General features: G+C 37.8%; 1 protein-coding gene and 1 long non-coding RNA gene across 3 annotated transcripts in view; both read left to right on the plus strand.

Moving 5' to 3' along the window:
* The window catches only part of LOC144645213 (uncharacterized), a 33,542-nt gene extending 23,083 nt beyond the window's left edge, over positions 1–10,459 (plus strand). Inside the window, exons 3-7 of the mRNA XM_078504708.1 lie at positions 6,848–6,919; positions 7,969–8,136; positions 8,244–8,363; positions 9,192–9,372; positions 9,593–10,459. Coding sequence (XP_078360834.1) covers positions 6,895–6,919; positions 7,969–8,136; positions 8,244–8,363; positions 9,192–9,372; positions 9,593–9,644 — 546 coding nt within the window. The 5' untranslated portion in view covers positions 6,848–6,894 and the 3' untranslated portion in view covers positions 9,645–10,459. The remainder of the gene's footprint in view (positions 1–6,847; positions 6,920–7,968; positions 8,137–8,243; positions 8,364–9,191; positions 9,373–9,592) is intronic.
* A 925-nt stretch (positions 10,460–11,384) lies between these two features.
* Positions 11,385–19,926, plus strand: LOC144645242 (uncharacterized). Of its 2 annotated transcripts, XR_013569243.1 has the most exons (4): positions 11,385–11,634; positions 15,999–16,071; positions 16,721–16,793; positions 18,372–19,926. It is a non-coding gene; the product is annotated as an uncharacterized LOC144645242 (long non-coding RNA). The 2 variants fall into 2 exon arrangements; XR_013569242.1 differs by lacking the exon at positions 11,385–11,634 and having other exon boundaries at positions 13,721–16,071.
* Positions 19,927–21,790: the final 1,864 nt, after the last annotated feature.

Genomic DNA, 21,790 nt, shown 5'->3' on the forward strand with positions numbered 1-21,790 from the left:
ACCATCAAATATAAGGGATACCCGCATCCTTGGTCAGTAAATAACGTTTTGCTTAGTAGTGTGCCTACCTTCTTACGTCAATAGTTCTTTGTCCTTCGGCCTCCTGACTAAAACTGGGGATAACAGAAAGTTATCATATACATTAGTTTGAGAACATAATCGCGCGCGCGTTATTTTTCGTGATTTTTGGCTTAAAAACATAACATACAGTTTTTTGAGTGCAATTCTTTAGAGAGGTCAAACGCAAAAATTGACGCCTCGATGACTATTCGCTCATAGAAAACGAGGGCGAGTAGACTTAATTGTTAAAGGGACTATGTCATGAAGATTTCGCAGATTTTTGGTCTAAACTGTTTTGAAATTAGTGGAAGGCAACTAAACCCATAAAAAACAATATCTTTGAACATCTTAAGGAAGATATACAAATATCGATTTTTTTTTTTCAGTGTACGTTTGCCTAACGTTTTCAAATTGCAATCCGTTTCCATCCGCGCCATCCTCTGCCAATAATGCTAGTTAGCAGTTTCAGTTCTCTAATAAAGCAATTTTTTTAATAAAAATGGACTATTATTTATAGGTTCCATGCGACACAAATATAAAGTTTGGCTGTTCAAAAATCTGGTAAAATCCGTGACATAGTCCCTTTAAGTAGAAAACAATGCGAGAACCAATCAGATTCGCGGATTTCCACCTCCGAGTGTCTTCTAACAAGTAATGGACTCTTGACTCTAATAATGATAATTTCTCCTTCCGTGAGTATAACACGAGTAATGAGCGTTGTATACAAATTATCTAACAACAGCACTTTTGGAAAGAAAAAAACAAACAACTTTATCACCTGATTTCTGACCTTCAAAAGTTCCTTGGCGGCAGAGATTTGTCGCTTGTTCTTTAGGGAAGCTTTTTCCTCTAATAGTTTGTACCTGGCTTCTGGCAGCGAATAAATAAAACAGCCCATTGGTGGAAACTTGTACATCCGAATACGAGGGCGATTGCAAGTACGATATCAGTCCTTAAAGTTAAAGTGAATTTAAAAAAAGAATGCGCGCTTGTGAAGCAGTGTTCTATTTGTTGCGAGAAAAATCTTTTTTCCGTAACCGTCGGCATTTTAGCTAAGGGTGTTTTCAAAAATGTCGCAGTGAGTCGAAAACAAGTTCTCGAGAGATGGTGTTTCGTACTTGAACAAACTTAAAACAACCAAAAGTATTCTTAATAACTCCACCTCTTTAAACATGTTACTCCCAAAGGCTAAGAAAAGAAAATTTTCTGGGTTAATCTCAATTTAGTTTCCTAGTATTTCACTGAAAATCTGCATTGAGATCTCGTACTTGCAAGAGCTAATTAATCAAGATAATCTCAATTCCAATTCCTTGCTTTTATATGGCTCAAGGTCGTGACGAATGTCCTGAATTACCTAACTCGATATAAATTACAAAGCACTTCTGCGTTATTAATTTTCTTTGCGTAATTAAGGAAATTATAATAATAATAATAACAATGATCTTTCAACAGGAGGCTCCACTCACTAGTGTGGTTTTTAGGGAGGTCCTGAGATAAAAAAAATAATGGCATAAAAAAAAAATGAATTAAAAAATCGAAATTTTTACAAAATTGATTAAAAACCTCTAAAATTAATTATCCAGGGCAATTTCTCGAATAACTTTCGCAACAGATTGCGTAATAAACCGGACAGTAAAACATGACATACTTTATAAGTTGCAAAATAAGGTCTTTTAAGAGCCAATTAGATTCCAGAATCTTGTTTCATTTGAGCCATCAGTTGTTTGACAGCTGTCCTTGGAAAGTACAGTCAAATGGCTTCCGGCGTGGAGCTTTCAAATATTAAAGAAACTCCTAACTGTTTATCTACTAAACTGTTTCAATTCAGCTATTTTTCCTTTTTTTTTCGATTAATAAAACAGTAATTTTTGTTATACAAATCGCATAAGTATTATATAACGACTTAACAGTACACGCTCACTCGGTCGATTTTGAAATAACGCGCCTGCTGACTCGCGGAATACGTCATTTCCGGATGTCTCAATCTCGAGTCTCACAGCGGTCAAACGCAAAAATCCGACGTCACTTCCAGTTTTCGGCGCTTTGAACTTTTCTAAGAATTTGACTCAAAAGTGTGAAATTTTTTGTACAAAATAGAAATATAAAAATAAAACATCTACATTTAATTAGGTCGGTAAAAATCTAGAGATATCACACCAACCGGTATTATCTTAATGATGGAAGAACTGGATCTAATTGACATTTTTCGAAAGCAAAAACCCCATACGAAAAGTTTTTCATATGAGTCTAAATTTTTGAAAGTCAAATCGCGAATCGATTATTTTCTTATAGCAAAACACCTCACTCAATACGCCCACAACGTTGAAACAAAGACTGCAATCACTCCAGATCACAAAGCAATCAAACTCAGTTTAAAGTTATCCCAGGTGTCAAGGGGCCCAGGATTATGGAAATTTAACAACTCACTTTTAAAAGACAACAATTACTTGACTCTAATTACAGACAGCTATCCAATCATCAGTGAGAAATATGCCAACATAGTTGACAAAAGACTAAGATGGGAACTGATTAAAATGGAAATTAGAAGCATCACTATTTCTTTCGCCGCTCGCAAAGCAAAAGAATTTCGCAAACAAGAATCCGACCTTCAAAAGCGCTTAGACGAAATCGACAAAAGTATAAGCAACAGTAGTGATAATCAAAATACCGAAGACAAACTGAAAGAATATGACAGGTTAAAAAATGAATTAAATCGCCTCTATGAAATCAAGGGCAAAGGCGCAATTTTTCGCTCCAAAGTGAGATGGGTTGAACTAGGTGAAAAGCCAACCAAATACTTTTTCAACATGGAGAAAAAAAGTTATATCGGAACTCAAAAGGTCTGACGGAAAAATTATTGTCCATGATCAGGATATAATGTCTGATATCCAAACCTTTTATGAGAATTTGTACAGCTCGAATATTGACCACAGTAGTAATGTTTTTACTTACTTTGGTAGCGATTTACAATTCGCGAAATTATCTGATGAGGAGAAGACAAATCTTGATGACGAAATAACGTTAGAAGAGTGTGAGAAAATCTTAAACACCTTTCAAAATGGGAAATCGCCAGGGGACGATGGTTTTACAGCCGAGTTCTATAAGCAATATTTCAGCCTCCTAGGTCAGGATTTGGTAAATAGTCTAAATGCAGCTTTTGATTTCGGCGGAATGTCTGTGTCCCAGCGAAGAGGAGTTATCACGCTTCTACCCAAAGAAGATGCAAATTTGTTGTTTTTGTCAAATTGGCGTCCAATAACGCTATTAAACGTAGACTATAAGATAGCGTCAAAAGTTATCGCTAAGAGGATAGAACGCGTTTTACCATCTCTTATCCATCCAGATCAGACCGGTTTTATGAAAGGGAGATACATAGGACAAAACATTAGGCTTATAAATGACATTATCCAGCAAACTGAGCTACAAAAGATCCCTGGGATACTGCTACTTCTAGACTTTCAAAAAGCATTCGATACCCTAGAATGGTCTTTTATTCAAAATACCCTCAACCTGTTCAACTTTGGTAACGGCATTAAAAAATGGATCTCTACGTTCTATACGAACTCTGAGAGCAGCGTCTTGAACAATGGTTTTTGTACAAACTATTTTAAATTGTCGAGAGGGGTGAGGCAGGGTTGCCCCTTATCACCGTATCTCTTCATCTTAGCTGCAGAAGTTCTTGCCACAAAGATCCGACAAGACAAAACTGTCAGAGGTATCACAATCTTTGGAACAGAGTCGAAAATAAGTCAATTCGCGGATGACACATCAGCCTTTGTGATAATTTATTATCTGTCCAAAACTTGATTGCAATAGTTAACGATTTCGGGACATATTCAGGTCTGAAACTAAACACTTCAAAAACCAAAGCGATATGGTTAGGCCCATGGCGCAATAGGGAAGATCAGCCATTCAATCTAAAATGGACAAAAGAACCTGTTAGAACTCTTGGGATCTTTGTTTCTTACGATGAAAATGGGAATGAGAAAAGAAACTTTACGCTTAAGGTTCGAAAGCTTAATACAAATCTTGATACTTGGAGATCAAGGAATCTCAATTTATTTGGAAGGTGTTTGATAACAAAAAGTCTCGGCATTCCACATTTAGTATACTCCACTTCAATGTTAGTCATCCCCTCGGAAACTGTCTCTTCAGTTACAACCTCTCTATTTGACTTTATCTGGTGTAAAAAACCGGACAAAGTTAAAAGGCAAGTCATGTATCAAGACTATGTTGACGGAGGATTACGTGTGCCAAATATGGAGGTAATAGCTAAATCATTAAAACTTGCTTGGATTTCTAGATTTTTGATAACCGACGCGCTGTCAAGGAAGGAGAACTGGAAGGCAATTCCCTATCATTTTTTCAGAGAATACGGTGGTTTAAACTTTCTATTACGTTGTAATTACGATAAAAAATTTCTCAACCAGACTGATATACCTCCTTTTTACAAACAGGTATTGTGGTACTTTTTAGATCTTAAAACCCTGTATGAAAGTGACAATGGACAAGAAATGATACTGTTCAATAACAAAGAAATTCTCATTGGGAATAGGCCGATTTTTCTGAAAAGCTGGTTTGAAGAAGGAATTGTCTCTATCCAAGATATTCTCAGCGAGAACGGAAAGTTTTTATCATTTCAAAAATTCAAACAAACATACACAATTAAGTGCAACTTCTTAAATTATTACCAAATCATATCCGCAATTCCGAAACATCTAGTAGAAAGAGCAAAACATGCTCAATTAAATAAGTCACTCTTTCTTGATAGTGTGAATTTTCAATTGTCACCTACAATATCGATCGATCTTACGAAAACAAAAAACAAAGACTATTACTGGCTTTTTATAAAGAAAAGTATTCCCAAAATAATTGCACTTAGTAAATGGGAACGAGATCTATCATCAAATGATATTCATTGGAAAAACTACTTTAAGCAAATTAAATTTATATGCAAAGAGAACAAACTTAAAGAATTTTACTTCAAACTTGCTCATAGGATACTTCTCTCCAAAAAGGAACTTCACCTCTTTGGAGTATCGAACAACTCGGACTGCACCTACTGCGGCCATCCAGATTCGATAAGTCATACTTTCATCGACTGCCACCTTTCTAAACAATTCTTTCATAAAGTTTTACAACACTTCAATGAAGAAAACGGCACCTCCTTTACGCAAAGTGATGAAGAACTACTCTTTGGTAAATCATTAAATTCTGCTCAACTGCAACGACACTCTCTAAAAGAGAAATTAAATTACTACATGTTATTAGCTAGGTATTACCTTTACAATCAGAAACTTAATCAAATAGAGCCTGGGGTAATTGAATTCGTTAGGAAACTTAATTTTAAATACCGTGTAGAGAAATGTATATAAAAATTTAGACTAGTTAAAAGTATTTGTTAGTAAGTTAGGCTTTAAATTGTGTAACTTAATGTATTTTTGTCTTCTTTTTTTTTTTTGCAACTGTTTTTTTTTTTTTTTTTCACTTTCTGTAACGTGTGATATTAAATAAATGCATTAAAAAAAAAATAAAAAAACCGTTAAAAACTAAAATGAATGTTAAAAATGTTAAAAACTTAATAACACTGATACAATAAAATATTAAAAACTATTAACTAACTTAGATTTAAAACTATTTACAGACGTTATATTTACAATATCATCTGGAAGGGAGTTCCATTCACAGATTGTTCGTGGGAAAAAAGAAAACTTAAAAACATCTTTCTTTGACCTATGAACTAAAAATTTAAAATCGTGGCTCCCACGGGTTCTTCTTTCATAATTTTGTTTCAGATGGGCTGCTACTGAGAAATCGGTCAGGTTATGGGAGAGTTTATACACAAAAGATAGTCTGGCGATTTTCCGTCTAGCAGGGTGAAAGAAGCTGGGAAACTCAGTGGATAACAATTATCAAATTTCCAATCCATAGGCGGCTTATTAATCTTAACTTTCCAGAGACGGCGTTAACTTTCGGCTTTAAAGCGAGAGATTTCGGAAATTTTAGAAGTTGTATGGAGCAGGTTGGAGTAGTTTTGGCGGGAACGGCGCACGCGCGTGACGTTTGACCGCTGTAAAAACACAGAGTGTTTCTGTCGAGGAGCTATCGGCTAATATGCTAGTTTTTAGAACATCAAAGTTCCAAGGGGCAACTATCAGACCGATAGTTCCGAGACGGAAACACTCTATTGTCTTTATTGTTCACCACTAAATTTTCTTCCGCGCGCACATACAAAAACAAGCATCGTGAATTATTTTTACTTTTCAGGATAAAAAACTAATTGAAAGCCGAAATTTAACAAACGAAACAAAACCAGACAAGAAACCCTTTAAATGCAGTGACTTTGGTTGGGTTTTTTTGTCTGTAGGCAAGCTTGTTTACAAAAAAAAAAGTCACGGGCGGGCACTATCGATCCGGGCATTTTTCTTCGGCGGGCACTATGGGCTGGTAGTGCCCTCCGGCGGACGAACACTATCGCGTCACGTGATCAATTTAAACCAATCAGAATCGGAGAAAATTTAGTGGTGAACTATAATCGCCACTTTGTCTCAATACAAGGACTGGTGCAAATACTTCATACGAATGTGATTCTAAGTCTTCTTAGTCACACGTCCATTTTCATGAAAATCAAACACGTATTTTTCACCAGGCCTCGTTTTTAAACCGAGACGGGGATGTTTCGCGTTCTTGTAACTGGATTTTTTTAGGAAATGTGTTTATCATGTCCTGACAGAAAGGTTGAAAAATAATCACGTAAATCTTTTTTTTTTCTTTGTCTTTTCTCCAGTTCTTTGATGTTTCCGCGGTATTTACGGAAGAGCCACTTCTGAACGGATGACCTCATCTGCCAGAGAAAAGTGTAAGCGGCACTTTCCTTGTTTTGTGCTCTTCTGTAATCTTTGCCATAAGCTACTGATAAAATACCTTGCTACTTGATCTAAGTTAGCCATATTGTGGTTTGTAGAGGAGTAAAAGAGGAAGCCTCGAGCCAAAAGTCCTATATTGCCGGAGCTTATCCGGTTTCGATAGCATTGAGCTGCTAGGGATATTTCTACTACCCTCTGGATGGGATGCTAGTCCATCGCAGAGCACCCTCCCCCCCCCCCCCCCCAGCATTATTTCGCCGGTACCTATTTATACACCTGGGTGGAGGGGGCAGAAAAGGGTTAATTACCGTATTTATTCGATTAAGCGCCCTGGGCGCTTATTAAATTTTTGGACCTTGAGAGTGGGCGCTTATTCGAGGTGGGCGCTTATTCGAGGCTGGGCGCTTATTAAATTTTCACGATTACTGCAAAGAGTAAGTTCATTTTTGTAACAAAACAATGAACAATAACAAAGCATTAAGGTGTACAAAAGCAGAATTTAAACTGTTCATTGAAAGTTCCTGAAAAATATTAAGAAAACTCGGTCATGGGGGAAGTCTTCTTAAAGGTACTTGTACAATTTCAATAATCAATACTCCTCTTGTGCACTTAAGTTTTTTTTTTTTGTGGGGTCGGGGTGGGCGCTTATTAACTTTTCCTACCTTCAGGGTGGGCGCTTATTCGAGGTTGGGCGCTTAATCGAATAAATACGGTATCTTGCTTCAAGAACACAACACAGCGACCCCGGCAAGGGCTCGAACCCGGACCGTTCAATCCGGTGTCTGGCGCGCTAACCACTAGGCCACCCCGCCTCCCTGTAGAGGATAAGAAAACTCAAAATTCAATAAATTTAAATTTTTAAAAAACTGATTTTCTGGTCTTTTCTTTCGTTAGTATTTCGCCAAAGAGTCCAACCCGGACCGTTCGATCCGGAGTCCGGCGCGCTAACCAATAGGCCACCGCGCCTCCCTGTAGAGTACAAAAAGACCCAAATTTATTAAAATTAAATTTGAAATGATTTCCTGGGCTTTTCTCTCGTTAGTTTTTCACCGGCGAGTCTTAAACAAGTTGTTTCCTTCAGAAGAAGACTCAGACTCCGAAGATGATGAAGACATCAGGAAACAATTACAGACTTCTGTCAGGACAGAAAATGTAGGGTTACATGACGTAACCGGTAAGGGACGGAAACGGAAGCTGTGCGAGGATGAAGGTAGTTTACCTTTTAACATGTAACTCGCTTTTTAATGTCGGATTAGATCAGTAACAATAGAGTTTTCGTCGGAGATTGTCACAGCATTTGCATCTTTTTTTTTCTAGATTTTAATCTTGCTCCAATAGACGTCTCGCTACAGGGTAAACAAAGCACATCGTCATACCCTTTTGACATTACAGCTGTACAAAAACCTGTCTTGTTCACCGTGCAAGAGTCTTTACCAGGTAAAAAGGCAAGGAAGAGGGTGTATGTTAAAATATTAAAGACGGTCCTGAAGGGGGAATAGATCCCATTTTCCAGCCCAAATCTCATTTCCCAGCCTATTTGTTGCCAAAATCCCAGTTCCATTCCAATTTTTCTGCTTGTGATTTCCAGTCGCAGTGACCTAATTCCCGTTTTGTAAGCGAATAGATAGGCAAATCCCAGTTCCCATTTTACTCGTTCAAGCCTCTAGTAAAATACAGAGGAGGGGCGAGCTTTATTGTGGGGGGAGGGGGGGACTTGAAACGGTAGGCATCAATCTTGTTTTCATGGCCTTTAATCTATGAAGGCCCTGGGGACGAACTTGACCTAAAGAATATAGTATGAAATAAAATACTTGTTAGGCTTAGCGTATACGTGACTATTATTGCATTGCCAAGAAAAAAGCTCTACGACCATACCGTCTGGCTGGTAGTACACAAAGCGACCACTTAGTTTTAAAAGCGGCTTCTCAAACTCATTAATAAGTCATCAAGTTAAAAACAAAGAAAATTATAACCGTGGAGGAGGTTTCGATACCGGGTCTTAATTAGCATAGTTTTTTTACGTTTTTATTTCTCCGTTTACTCCTTAGCTTTTGTTTAGATTGAGACGATATATCAAACATTCGAGACAGTGTTTCATCGGCTTTCAAAACACCTCGAATTTCGTTAAAAAAAAAAAACTCCGCTGCGCGTCGTATTTTCAACTCTTTTCTCGGTGTTTGGTATCCCGATGGAACACTGCCTTTCGTGTTTGATATATTACAGACCAGTAAAGTAACAAGATCTGTTACCATTGATCATTTTCAGAGGGTCTTGGCGCAGCCCAAAAAACCCTTCATCAATCAAACGCCGAGAACTGCGATGAACAAGCCGCGCGGGACACTGGGTCACAGCTCACTCAATCAACTGAACAAACATCGACATTGTCCAAAAATCAGAAAAGAAAGCTAAAGAAAAAGCGACATAAGGAACGAGTCCGTTCCAGTGGGTAAGTTAGTAAGATGTACAACAACGTGTTAAGACTGCAGCAACGTGGCGCCATGACCGAGCGTGCATACTTAAAACAAGGAGCCATTAGGCAAGAGAAAACATTTTTTGTTTTCGATCTATTCTTGGTACACTGGCACAGATCAATCCTTTTACCCGTGAGTTGTATTTCTACGCAAAACAACAATTACAACATTTTATGTGGTCAAATTCTCTTTCAGAGTCCAACAAACAACACCAGCTCCCAAAGAATTCACGTATGAAACTGGATAATCAAGATACACCAATCGCCGAAAACCGGCGAAACAAGACTGGCAGTGAGAAAATTAGAGGCATCGTAAGGTACACATGTCCATGTGAACTAGTAACGCACTTCTGGTGTTGGAACGAAAAGAAGCCTCAGAAATCAGACTCCATGCTTTCATGTCCGGCACTACGTTAGAAATACCACAAAGACCGTCAGGCCGTTTTCGATCCGTTTGCGTGGCGACTTTACGGGATAAGGTATAGTCTACCCTTTCAGCCGATTGCGCGAACTGCGAAACACACGGAGATCGTATTAGTCCAGTCAATCTGTGGCTTGTGATCAAACAAATTGCAACAGAATTTTTCTCCCTGCCATATATTCAACTAATTCAAGGGCTGGCTAATAAAAGTCCCCAAAATCCGTTCCGGCCTCAAGAGTCCTCATGGGCCCGATGAGGATAAGTAAGTAAGTAAGTAAAATCCGTTAAGTGGAACATGCCTAAATTATATGGTGAGCTAACGCATCATCATCCTCGGAGACCCAGGGACAGTTAGTGGGGCGAAACGAAAGAATAAACCGGGCAGAAAACGTAGCTAAACGGAGCGACGAAACTGCCCCTGTGCCGGACTCCTAGGATGACGATCACGCCCTCTCTCTTTTTCCTCCTTTGTCGTCTGTCGTCTTTATACTTCATTAAGTAGTATTTAGTTTTGTATTTTTAAAAAAATTAAATTGGTGAGAATCCTTATGATTTTTACAGTGTATAAAGAAGTGTAAATAAAAAAATGTCATACGTTATTGACCGCTGATATTCGCGGGCTCAGTGTACCACCTGATACATGAACTTGTCCATACTCAACCAAATAAATAGGGTTGTGCGATATTCTGAATTCAAATTTTACTGCTCTGAAATTATGGAATGGAAGCCTGGTCTGGTGATTAGCCGTTGTTTAGTTCATCATGCATTTTTTTCGCCTTGTGACGGATCAAAACGGCCTTTTTGGGCACACTTAGGTTGTTGACCTCATATATAAGAAGGGGTAAAAGCGACAAGCGACATGACCCTAAATACTGGCGACACAGGAACATTTTAACAGCGACAAGCGACATTATTACAGCACTGAAATGCGGCAGCGACGCAATACGACTGCAACACAATAGCGGGAAAAACGACAGCGACAATTACAGCTGTTGGCTAAGCGAGTTTTCTATCAAAGGTATTAGCAGACTTTCGATTTAGCTGTGAAACCAATAAAGGAAATGGACAGTGGTTATTTTATGACATTTTGCAAACAATGTCGCTTTTTGCATTTTTATCGTCATGTTTTTAAAAGCGTTGCGTAAATTAATGAGAGCTTCATACAGGCTCAGCCAGGCTCAACGTTGTTACGTCATGTAGACTCATGTTACCTAGCAACCCAACCTTCTCGGCAACTTCAGCAACTTGTCCATTCTCGTCCCCATAGCCCTTTCGTTTCTCTTAGCCGGCTTGGCACGAGAAAACGGAGGGCTCTGGGGACATAGGATTTTTGAATTAATTCGAATTTTTTTGATTGGCTGTTTGGAACAGAGAATTCCTAAACGGAAGTCGCAAACGTAACGACTCTCTCATACATTCTTTTGAAACGTCGTGACTGCATACATGAAGACCGGAAGTCCTAGAATCTAGGACTGGAAATCCTGTGTCCCCAGAGCCCTTTGTTTCCTCGTGCCAAGGCCCAGCCGGCTATAAGAGAAACGAAAGGGCTATGGGGACGAGAATGCAACTTGTCTGCAGCGTTGTATAATGGTCCTGATTGCAAAATGGACTAACACCTTTCGACCCAATCATATGCGTTGTTGTTTCTTCCAATGAAAATGCGTTGTGATCGTGTCTGGTCAGATTATTTTACTGGGGGACTGGACGGTCTGGACGGTGTTTACCAAGTGATCACGAAAGCCCGAATCTTGTGATTTTAAATGTGTTTTGTCGGATCTTTCTGCATTTCCCGAACACATTTACAGCTGCATTTGAAGGTAAGAAGCTTTGTGAATGTATTGTATAATGCTGTTTGTAGTAATGGATTGAAAATGTCTACTTCTAAAAGCTTAGTTAGCTTATTATTGATCGTGTTGCTCTCAAGCGGCAGGAACGAACCAAGCTGGCGAAGCACTTTATTTTGTATAATTCCCCTCAGTGAATTATACAAAAGTCTGTTGTGTTTTGCATTTTGCAATTAGGATCTATCATGATATTTAATTACAGTCGACTCCCGATAACTCGAACCTTCAAGGGAAATTGAAAATGGTTCGAGTTATCGGGAGTTCGAGTTATAGAGAGTTGAAAACCAATGACCGGAAATAAGGAAAAACAGTGTTTACTGATTATCTATTCATATAGTGTAGACCAGTGTACATTTTAAACAAATTTAATTAGAGTATAGAGAATCCAAAAGAAAAAGGAACAATATATTTCTAAATCACTGTATAAACCAAAACGAAACGTAACGTAAAACAAAGCGCATCAGCTGCGAACGTTGCAGGTTTCAAAGAGAACAAAACTTTAGGCTACTGCTGCAGAGTTTATGCGATTTACTTTTTCAAGAAATGGTCAGTTACTTCGTCCTGATAATAATCCTTCAAAGTTTTCTAAGGTTGGATTCAAAAGAATCGGTATTATTCTCCACAAACAAACTGAACGTCTGTAGCACGTCAACGGCGTGGCAAGTTTTTGCACATTTCGTGTTTTGAGGGGCGTTTCGCGATCGGGTCTTTCGGGGACGGCTCTGACTCGTGCAGGTTTTTATTTCAAAATTAATCCAACGTTTAAGACTACAGTACACTGTTTGTTTTGACTATTTTGTCAGGTATTGACAGACATGGTTCGAGTTATCGAGGGTAAAATTATATGAAAAATGACCTGAAGGGAAACGAAAATTGGTTCGAGTTAGCGGGAGATTCGAGTTATCGAGGGTTCGAGTTACCGAGGGTAAAATTACAGTAAATGTATGACGGAAATCCAGGGGAAATCGATTTTGGTTCGAGTTAGCGCGAGGTTCGAGTTAGCGAGGGTTCGAGTTATCGGGAGTCGACTGTAATTGCGCAGTATTAGATCGTATAATCGTTTTCGTCACGGGTATAAAGAAACACTGTCATGCCGTCAGCTGAGCCACAAATTTTTACTCAGTTTATTTACACCTTGTATCGCCAAAATTATAATGCTTCCAAATTTACAGCTTAGTTGGAAAAAATATATATAGTCAAAAGCAGTAAAATCAATCATTTTCCATTCTTTGAGAGTTTGAACTTTTGAGCCCTTATTTTGTCAGTTATATTTCTTTGCTTCATCTATCATTTTTGGCAGTGATAAAAGCTACCTATTTTAAAGAAAAGGAAGCTCCTGGGCACAATTATGAAATCACAATACATGTACATTTTCCTGAATGTTTCCTTCCATGTACCAAGCAGTCTCTAGAAATATAAATTGATGGGTTGCCATGCTTGCAAAAGAGATATTCATGATGTACCAAGGGATAATTCTTGCGGTATCTGACATCAGCAGACTGCAGAAGCAGACTAAGAGAATATATTGTGTTTCCATTACAGTATTATTGAAAGCTAACCGTAAACAGGCTAACCGAAATGCTATCCAGGCTAGCTTAAACCGGAGTGAGCTGTAGGCTAACCGGAGTGAATAGTAGGCTAACCGAAGTGTGACGTATTTAGGCTAACCAAAGTGAAAAGTCAGCAAGTCTGCAGTCTGCAATCTGCAATCTGCAGTCTACAAATGTCACACACCGTAATCCTAGAGTGTGTGATTCTCCTTTAATTTTATTCTGGCATTTAAAACTATAACCACCTCAGTCTATAACCTCTTACTGTGAAATAATGTATTTAATTTTCTCTGGAGAACTTTTTCCAGATACTTATGGCTTTCAAGCCTAAGCACTTTAACATCCTCACCAGCACTGCAGAATGAGTATATTTGGTGGAGGAAACCAAAACATAAATTGCACAATGATTGGCCTCCAGGATGATGTAATGGATGGTTTAATCTGACCTGTTACCACCCCCTCTTCCCAGGCATACTTTTTTTTATTTCATGGTGGTCTACATTATTCCCCACCCCCAGGCAAACAGAAAGACGCAATTCCCTTTCTGTGGGACTTCCCATCGACCATAAATACGTCGCTTTGTGATATACAACAGGAAAGCCAGACATTTTGTCAAGAACTTGAAAGCTTTTTGAGTTAATTTAACAAAGGATACCAGTACTACAGATATAAAATAAACAAATTTAAATAACTGTCTACTATATTTGAAGAAATATGAAAATATAACTCTATTTAATTCCCCACACTTCCTCAAAAGAAAGAAGCTTATAACTCAAGGACAGAAAGTTATTATACTAGCTACATTTATGGTCAAAATAGGAAAGCAAAACTGAATTTTCTTTAATGATTTAAACTAGTGCTTCTAGTAAATATCTGTCTCTTTTTGTATAAGTTTAAATCAACTACCAATTTTATACAATCAGAAGACTGACCATAATTACACTTGTACAGGTATCAATCTGTAATTAAGTTCTGTTTTGATTACCGGCAGTGCTATAATACTATTTAATAATAAGAGCAGTATTTTAATAAATTCTTGCTCTCCAACTATTCTGTAACAAATACGACAGATTTCTCCTCGAAATATCCAGTCTTCTTCATTTGTTTTGTCAGCCGCTGGCATCTAAACCATGAAGTTAGGTACATCAAAGGAACAACCAGAAGTTATTTTTTTTGATTTGACCCACCCACCAGGACAACACTGCTTTAAACAATTCACCATCCCCGGGCCCGAAGGGCCCAACTTGTCCCAGGGATTACCAGGGGGGTGGGGGTGGGGGTGGGGGGTGTAGGTTGTTAACAGGTCACATTGAACCATGCATAATACACTGTCTGCTGAATAAATTTGACCAGCATTTCAAATGAGTGGATATCTTTGGCTTCACTCATGTTTCAACCTTTAAGGTCCTTGATTGTTTTGTTAAGCTTCACTGTTAAGCTTGACTTGCTTGTACTACCAAGGAGAGTGATGAACTTAACAGAGTCCTGGAATTGTCTCACTTATTTTATGCGAAAAATTCTAAACATACATGTACACCTGATAACTAGTCAAATGTGACCATAAACTACTTTTAACAATCAAACAGGTAAATGAAACCCCATATTGGCCCTATTGGTGGACAATGGCCGATTTCTTATGCAACACAGACAAAACACTGTTTTTGCCTGGCATCCCGAAAGCTGTTTGTTAGGAAAATTAGCATTTTGCTCGAAACACCCTAAGTGAGAGCAAAAACCCGAAATTTACACCCCTTAGTGAGAGGACGAGCATCACTGCCCCTTTAGTAGGTTTGTCCCCCAGGTAGCTGGTCCAAATTGCACCAAATAGGAATACACATCAATGCCTTGACATGTCTTCATTAGGTGGCTATGCCATTATCTCTGTGTGTAAAGTGTGTGAAGCTGTGTTCACACTAGGTGAAACATGACTAGCCTGATCACGAATAAAAGTTACATGTTTTGTTGTGAAAAGTGTTCACATCAGGCAGTGCATATTTGCGCGAATCATGATTGAAACATGATTATTCTGATCATGATTGAAACTACCTCACGAGGTAGTTTCAATCATGATCACTAAACATGTTAATAATTGCGGACTTGCAGTGAAGAGGCAAGTGCCCAAAAGCTTCAAAATTGGGCCTTCTATAAGCTTCTTTGAGACCAAATGTTTATTAAAATATGGGCTAATGAAGCGATACAACAGGAATTATCGCGACGGGTAGAAAGCAGTATAATTGACAGAGCATTGCCACGTTTACGACGAGCAGCATTGCAATGCAAAAGCAAACTTCACAAAACATTTTTCTTTTACCAAAGATAGCACAAATACTGTTTATACTGTCTCCCCAGCTTGCTTAATGCTTGAAAGCCCTGCTCCATCAAAGGGCTTGAAAATAGACAGAAAGACAAAGATTTAATGGAAACTTTATTGTAATTTCGAGCTATATTTTTCGGTTAAAGTATACAAGTGAAGATTTATGCAAGAACCATAAAACTGCATAAAGACATTACACCATGTTATAATGTTCAGGAATGTAGAGTACTGAGCCTGACAAGAGCTAGCAACCACTGACCACCATGGCAGCTGACTAGACACTTGTTGTTGGTTAACTTGGTTAAATTGTATTTAACCTCATATTTTATAAATTTCCCTTTACTGAGGAAAATCTCTTTTTCTTTATTAAAATGTGTCCTTTTTTTAAAGAAAATATCAGTTTAACTCAACATATGATAATGCATTTTTGTAATTCTTGTTTATAATAATAATGCTTTGAATTTCTGTTTTAGCGTTAATGGATGAGGATCAGGGGTTGAACGAGGAATAGCATCACAAACCGAAGATGATAAGAGACTAAGAATGGTGAGCATCGACCCTTACTAGTACACCATATACCTTATTAATTTTACTCGAATAAGCGCCACGCTCGAAAAAGCGCCGCATTTGGGACAAAAAAGTTAATAAGCGCCGCCCCCAGTTTATGACGGCGGATTCAAGCGAACAGCATTGCAATGAAAAACAAACTTCACAAAACATTTTTTTACCAAAGATAGGACAAATACTGTAAATACTGTCTTCCAAGCTTGCTAAACCCTGCTCCATCCAAGGGCTTTAAAATAGACAGAAAGACAAAGATTTAATGGAAACTTTATTGTAATTTTGAGCTATATTTTTTGGTTAAAGCAAACAAGATTTATGCAAGAACCGTAGAACCGCATGAAGACATTACACCATGCTATAATGTCCAGGAATGTAGAGTACTGAGCCTGACAAGATCTAGCTATAGCAACCCCTTACCACCAAGACAGCTGACTAGACACTTGTTGTTGGTTAACTTGGTTAAATTGCATTTAACCTCATATAAATTTCCCCTCACTGAGGAAAATCTTTTTTTCTACAAGTTACCTGTGCATTTTTTTAAAAAACAATCCTGAAGTCTAACTCAACATGTGATAATGCATTTTTGTGATTCTTATATTTATAATAATAATGCTTTGAATTTCTGTTTTAGCATTAGTGGATGAGAATCAGGGATTGGATTAGGAAAAGCATCACAAACCGAAGATGAGAAGAGACTTAGAATGGTGAGCATTGACCCTTACTAGTATACCTTATTTACTCGAATAAGCGCCACCCCCGAATAAAGTGCTGCATTTGGGACAAAAAAGTTAATAAGCGCCGCCCCCAAATAAGTGCCGCAGTTCCCATGCGGCGATTATTCAAGGCATATCATAAGACTGAAAACAGCACTACAAAGCAGCTCTAAAACAGCCTTGGAAATTTCTTTTCATCAAAAGCAATGCTTTGCAGTTCAATTTTAATGATTTACCGTTCTTTGCTGGTACAGCAAGTGCAAATTCTCTTTTCCGCAAGGGACGAATACCGACAATCAAAAGTCGCTCCTTTTAGTTAAATGTTAAAGTGTTGTATAGATTAGCACTTGAGGGGTGAAAAACTTAATAATTGCCATCAGCGCTTATTAGTTTGAGTAAATAAGGTATATATATACAGCTGCCATGTGTTGATAAATAACTATTTTTTAAGTTGTGTCTTGCCAAAGTAATTAAATTTTGTGAAGTCCATTCATAAATGCGCCTTTATCGTATTGGCAGTACTTTCTCAGGAGTTATAGGGTTTAATATGTCTTTTTAAGAGAGGTTGAGGAGGGGTCATCACAAAGTGCGAGGCAGCAAGGCATGCAATCCATTCCGGTTAGCCTACGTAGCACTCCGGTTAGCCTCAATAGCATTACAGTTAGCTTACATAGCACTCTGGTTAGCCTACAGTTAGCTTAGTTAGCTTGCGGTTAGACTTTTTATTTGGAGTTAAGGATTTCTGCCTTGCTGTCTTGCCTCACATGTTGAGGAGTTGAGGGGACAGAAAACTTTTGGATGCCACAAAGTTTTAAGAATGAGGTTGGCTGCTATTAATGTAGAGTTCTACACTTACTTTATTGTCAATTATAATTTGCCCTTTGGGTAACCAGTTCTGTTTTTTTTTTTTGGTGGCTCATGTGTCTTATTGGTTGCCCCAAGTAGACTTTTGTTGCCCATAAGCACCTCTAAGAAACATTTAACTTGCAAAAAATGCTCAACTTTATTTGTATAACCTTACCTTCTTGTTTTGGTTTTGCAACAGTCCTTCGTTGATTAACCATATCAGGGGCTCTGTACATGTAGTGCCCATTTGTATTTGTAATCTTAGAAAAAGAAAACTACTTCTCTGTCTCACCAAAGATCATTCAGGGAGTATAGCTTACAAATCCCCATTTCTTGTCGAGACACAACACTAAAAATTGTTGCCAAAATATTGCAGTACTCATGCAGTAACTGTGCAAATTGTGTGAAAAGACTCTGACAAAACAAAACTTTTTGTGACACAACACAAAACTTTTTTTTCAAAACAATTTAGTTGCAAAATGCATCTAGGGAATACTTGACTGTTGCAAACTTTGAGTGGTGCCCAGAATAACTTGTCTGTAGAGCCATTTTAAGTAATGATGAAATGGAATCAACTAGAACAAGCTTGAAAACAAAAGCCTGATAATGGTCCCTGTAATTTGACAAGCCAAAAATCAGGGCCCTTAATTCACAAAAATTGTTGGTTTTCTACAATGTTTTGGTGTCTATTAATGAAGTAAATTCCTTGCCATCTTTTAACAGCCTGGCCAAACCATATACACCTGTACCTCAAGAGACATGAGATGATATGATCAATGAGGAGGAAGGGGAGTTATAGTAGAAGAAGATAATAAAGAAAAAGAGGAAAGAGAAGGGCAAAATGATCAACAACATCAGGAGGAAGGCCAAGAAGAACAAGGCAATGATGATGAAGACCTCTACAACAGTTAATAGGGGACAAGTTTAGTGAGAATGATGAGGAATGACCAGTACTTATTTTTCATGTACTTTTTTACAATTTATCATTGTTTCTTTCATAGACACACTGCCGGTTATAATAAATAATTAATAATTAAGTAAATAGAGAATGAGTCTGAAATAAATCTAAAACATTTTTTTACTAAATGAACCACAAATCACTGTACTGTGTTGTATGTGAATAGTTTTGTTGGATCTCGATTTTAAGAGTGACAGAATGTTTATGTTCATTTTAAGAATCCAGTATTGTTCGTGCATGACTTATAAACTGTGGCCACCTTCCTTTAGTTAGTTTTCTGGATAAATAAGCTAATAGAAATGCATGAGTTAGGTTTGGTGAAAAAAATTGAGCACAGTGTCACCTGTTGGTCAACCAACAACTCGGTAGCCTGCGAATACAGCCGCCTTTCATTTTTAGAGGCAGCTAACAACTTGGCCTCTGACATTTCTTTTCTGTTTATTTTGGATTTGCCGGATGTGAATTAGCCTGCGAATGCAGATGCATTTTGGCCGATTCTGGAAATACGTCTGCATTTGCAGGCTAGAATCATGTGAATGGAAGCCATATGAAAGTTAATGAAAAGATGTCAAAAAAAAAAATGGTTTGGTGGCCTGTGTTAGTAGAGCACCACTGTAAATGCAGTGAGGAATTTACCTGTAATAATAATAATAATAATAATAAAAATAATAATAATAATTGATATTTAAACAGGGTGACCCCTTCAGTCGCAGAACTGGTATCAACAGGGGCCCAGTGTAAAATAAATAGAAGAGAATTTCCAAAACTTATCCTAACTTTAAATACAACAATACAAATCTCAAGGTTATAGTGGTTTTGCAATTAAACACACGCTAAAAAACAGGCCCTAAAATTTACTTTCGAAATTGTGTGGGAGAAGCAACAGATGGTATCATCCATGAGCCTGGGGGCAGGGGGGCAAATCCCATATGAAAGGAGCAGGGATGCTCATTGTCTCACTTAGACAAATATTATCTAGATTTTTTTCTCAAGCCACAAATACATTGGTCTTATTTAGGGTTCTTTTAAAAAATTGCGCACAACAAGCATCCTGATCATACCTTTCATAAGTAAGTTTCCAGGGGTGGGGGCGTGAACTTATGTGCCCATACCGGTATTTTTTTTTTAAATTCAGTTTAGCATTGCAAATTATTGAAGCCAATTCTTTTTTCTTTTTAAAACAAAGAAAACTTTGTCTTTTATTGTGTAGAAATATCTATGGGATTATAGTTGATAGTGGTACTGGTAATAAACCTGAAATGGAAAACACTAGTTGTATAATATTAGTCTAGCAATGAATAAAATAGATTTGTATTCTTATTTGTTGTAACTGAATTACATGTATTTTATTGAGCTAGTACGAGGTCCATGTTTATAAATATTGGTCGAGTTCGTCACTTTGCAATGTTAGGGCGTGGTCTATAGACTTGTGTAAAGAAATGTCTATATAAGTCCGGGGATATCAGTATCCAACATGAGTTTCATTTCATGTTCAATGATTCCTGAGGGGTGTGTCTACAAACAAGGACTAACAATAGAGCTATAAATCATTGAACATTATAACTTCCTTAAAAATTCCCCAACCAAAACATGCGATATGTAGTTGATACTACATACTTACTTCTGCTTTCACTTTATAGGTATTTCGGTTAAAACAGTTTTAAATAGTTCCAGCCGATCCTGGGAACGCCAATTGTATTAGTTGTCATTTTTTAATCTATTGGAGATTCAGTGACATTCCTAGCTTCTAACGGATTGTTCATTATTAATTAATTATTTTTTGGGGGCGGGGGGATAGCTTAATTATTAGGGGGGCAGAAAAGCCTAAGGCGTGTCTTTTAAGGAGGGGGGGTTCATTAGAGTTTCAAGATAGTAGGGGGTCATGAAAGTTTTCTTATTTTCATGGACCCACAATATTACGAAGGCTATTTATTCACACTTTATTGAATAACCATCTGAGCCTTTTCATATCCAGCACATTTTTATACCTCGAGTCTGGTCAAAGGGAACAGAGACCCTGGGTACTAGGATGTATCATCCAGCATAATGCATGACCATGGGTCGAATCCTAGATTTTTAACTTGAATGTTTTATTTGTAATTTATAGATTTTTTTTTCCTTGGTGGTTCAAGCAAGCTTTAGCCAAGTAAAATTAAGCAAATTTTTTCTCTCTAAATGCTAATACTGCCATTTATAATGAATTGTTTATAATAAATTGTTTGCATATAATAAAGGATTGGGGGGTCATAAAAGTTTTGAAGTTTCTGTTTGGGAGGGAGGGGGGGGGGGGTCATTTAAGTTTTTCTGTTGTTGAAGGTACAGCCAGCCCCCCCCCCCCCCCCCGAAAAAAAGGAAATAATGAACACTCTATAGCAAAAAAAAAACTCAAATAATGTTAAACTTAAGCTTTCCGATTGGTTCATTTCAGAGATTTCTTTAAAAGTAACCGCCTAATTAACCTCCTGGTAATATTTCCGCAGAGCCCCATATGTACATTATTAAAAGGGGGGGGGGGTTATCTCCGACTATTTCAAACTTTCACACTACTCAAACAGTAATCGTAAAAGAACGAGCCAGTCAAAAATTGCTTAATAACTTAACTGACCATTGAACGACAGCGAACCATACCGGAATAAGGCCACAAAGCGCTTTGTGGTGTTTCGAATATAGGCCACAAAGCGCTTTGTAGTGTTTCGACTAGGCCACAAAGCGCTTTGCGGTGTTTTGAATAGGCCACAAAGCGCTTTGCGGTGTTTTGAATAGGCCACAAAGCGCTTTGTGGGGTAAAAAATCGAAAAAAAAATTTTTTTTTCAAAAATTAGCCGTGAGATATCTGCGATTCAACGAGACATCAAGATTTTAATGTTAGCTTTTTAAAATAAAACACCACAAAGCGCTCTGTGGTGTTTCGAATAGGCCACAAAGCGCTCTGTGGTGTTTTGGTTAGGCCACAAAGCGCTCTGTGGTGTTTTGGTTAGGCCACAAAGCGCTCTGTGGTGTTTTAATTAGAGTCTAATTAGGCCACAAAGCGCTTTCAGTAGTTTCAGTGGTGTTTCGCTCATGCCAGTTCTGCTTTTTCAATCGATTTTTAAATCAAAACGAACCAGGAACAGTTAGAAAAGCACTCCAGCCATACAATATACTCGGCAAGAACATTCCTGAAATAAATAATAAATACACGGGA

Source organism: Oculina patagonica, chromosome 3, assembly GCF_052425735.1.
Source record: "Oculina patagonica isolate OP01 chromosome 3, crgOcupat, whole genome shotgun sequence".
In the NCBI taxonomy this organism is placed as follows: Eukaryota; Metazoa; Cnidaria; class Anthozoa; order Scleractinia; family Oculinidae; genus Oculina; species Oculina patagonica.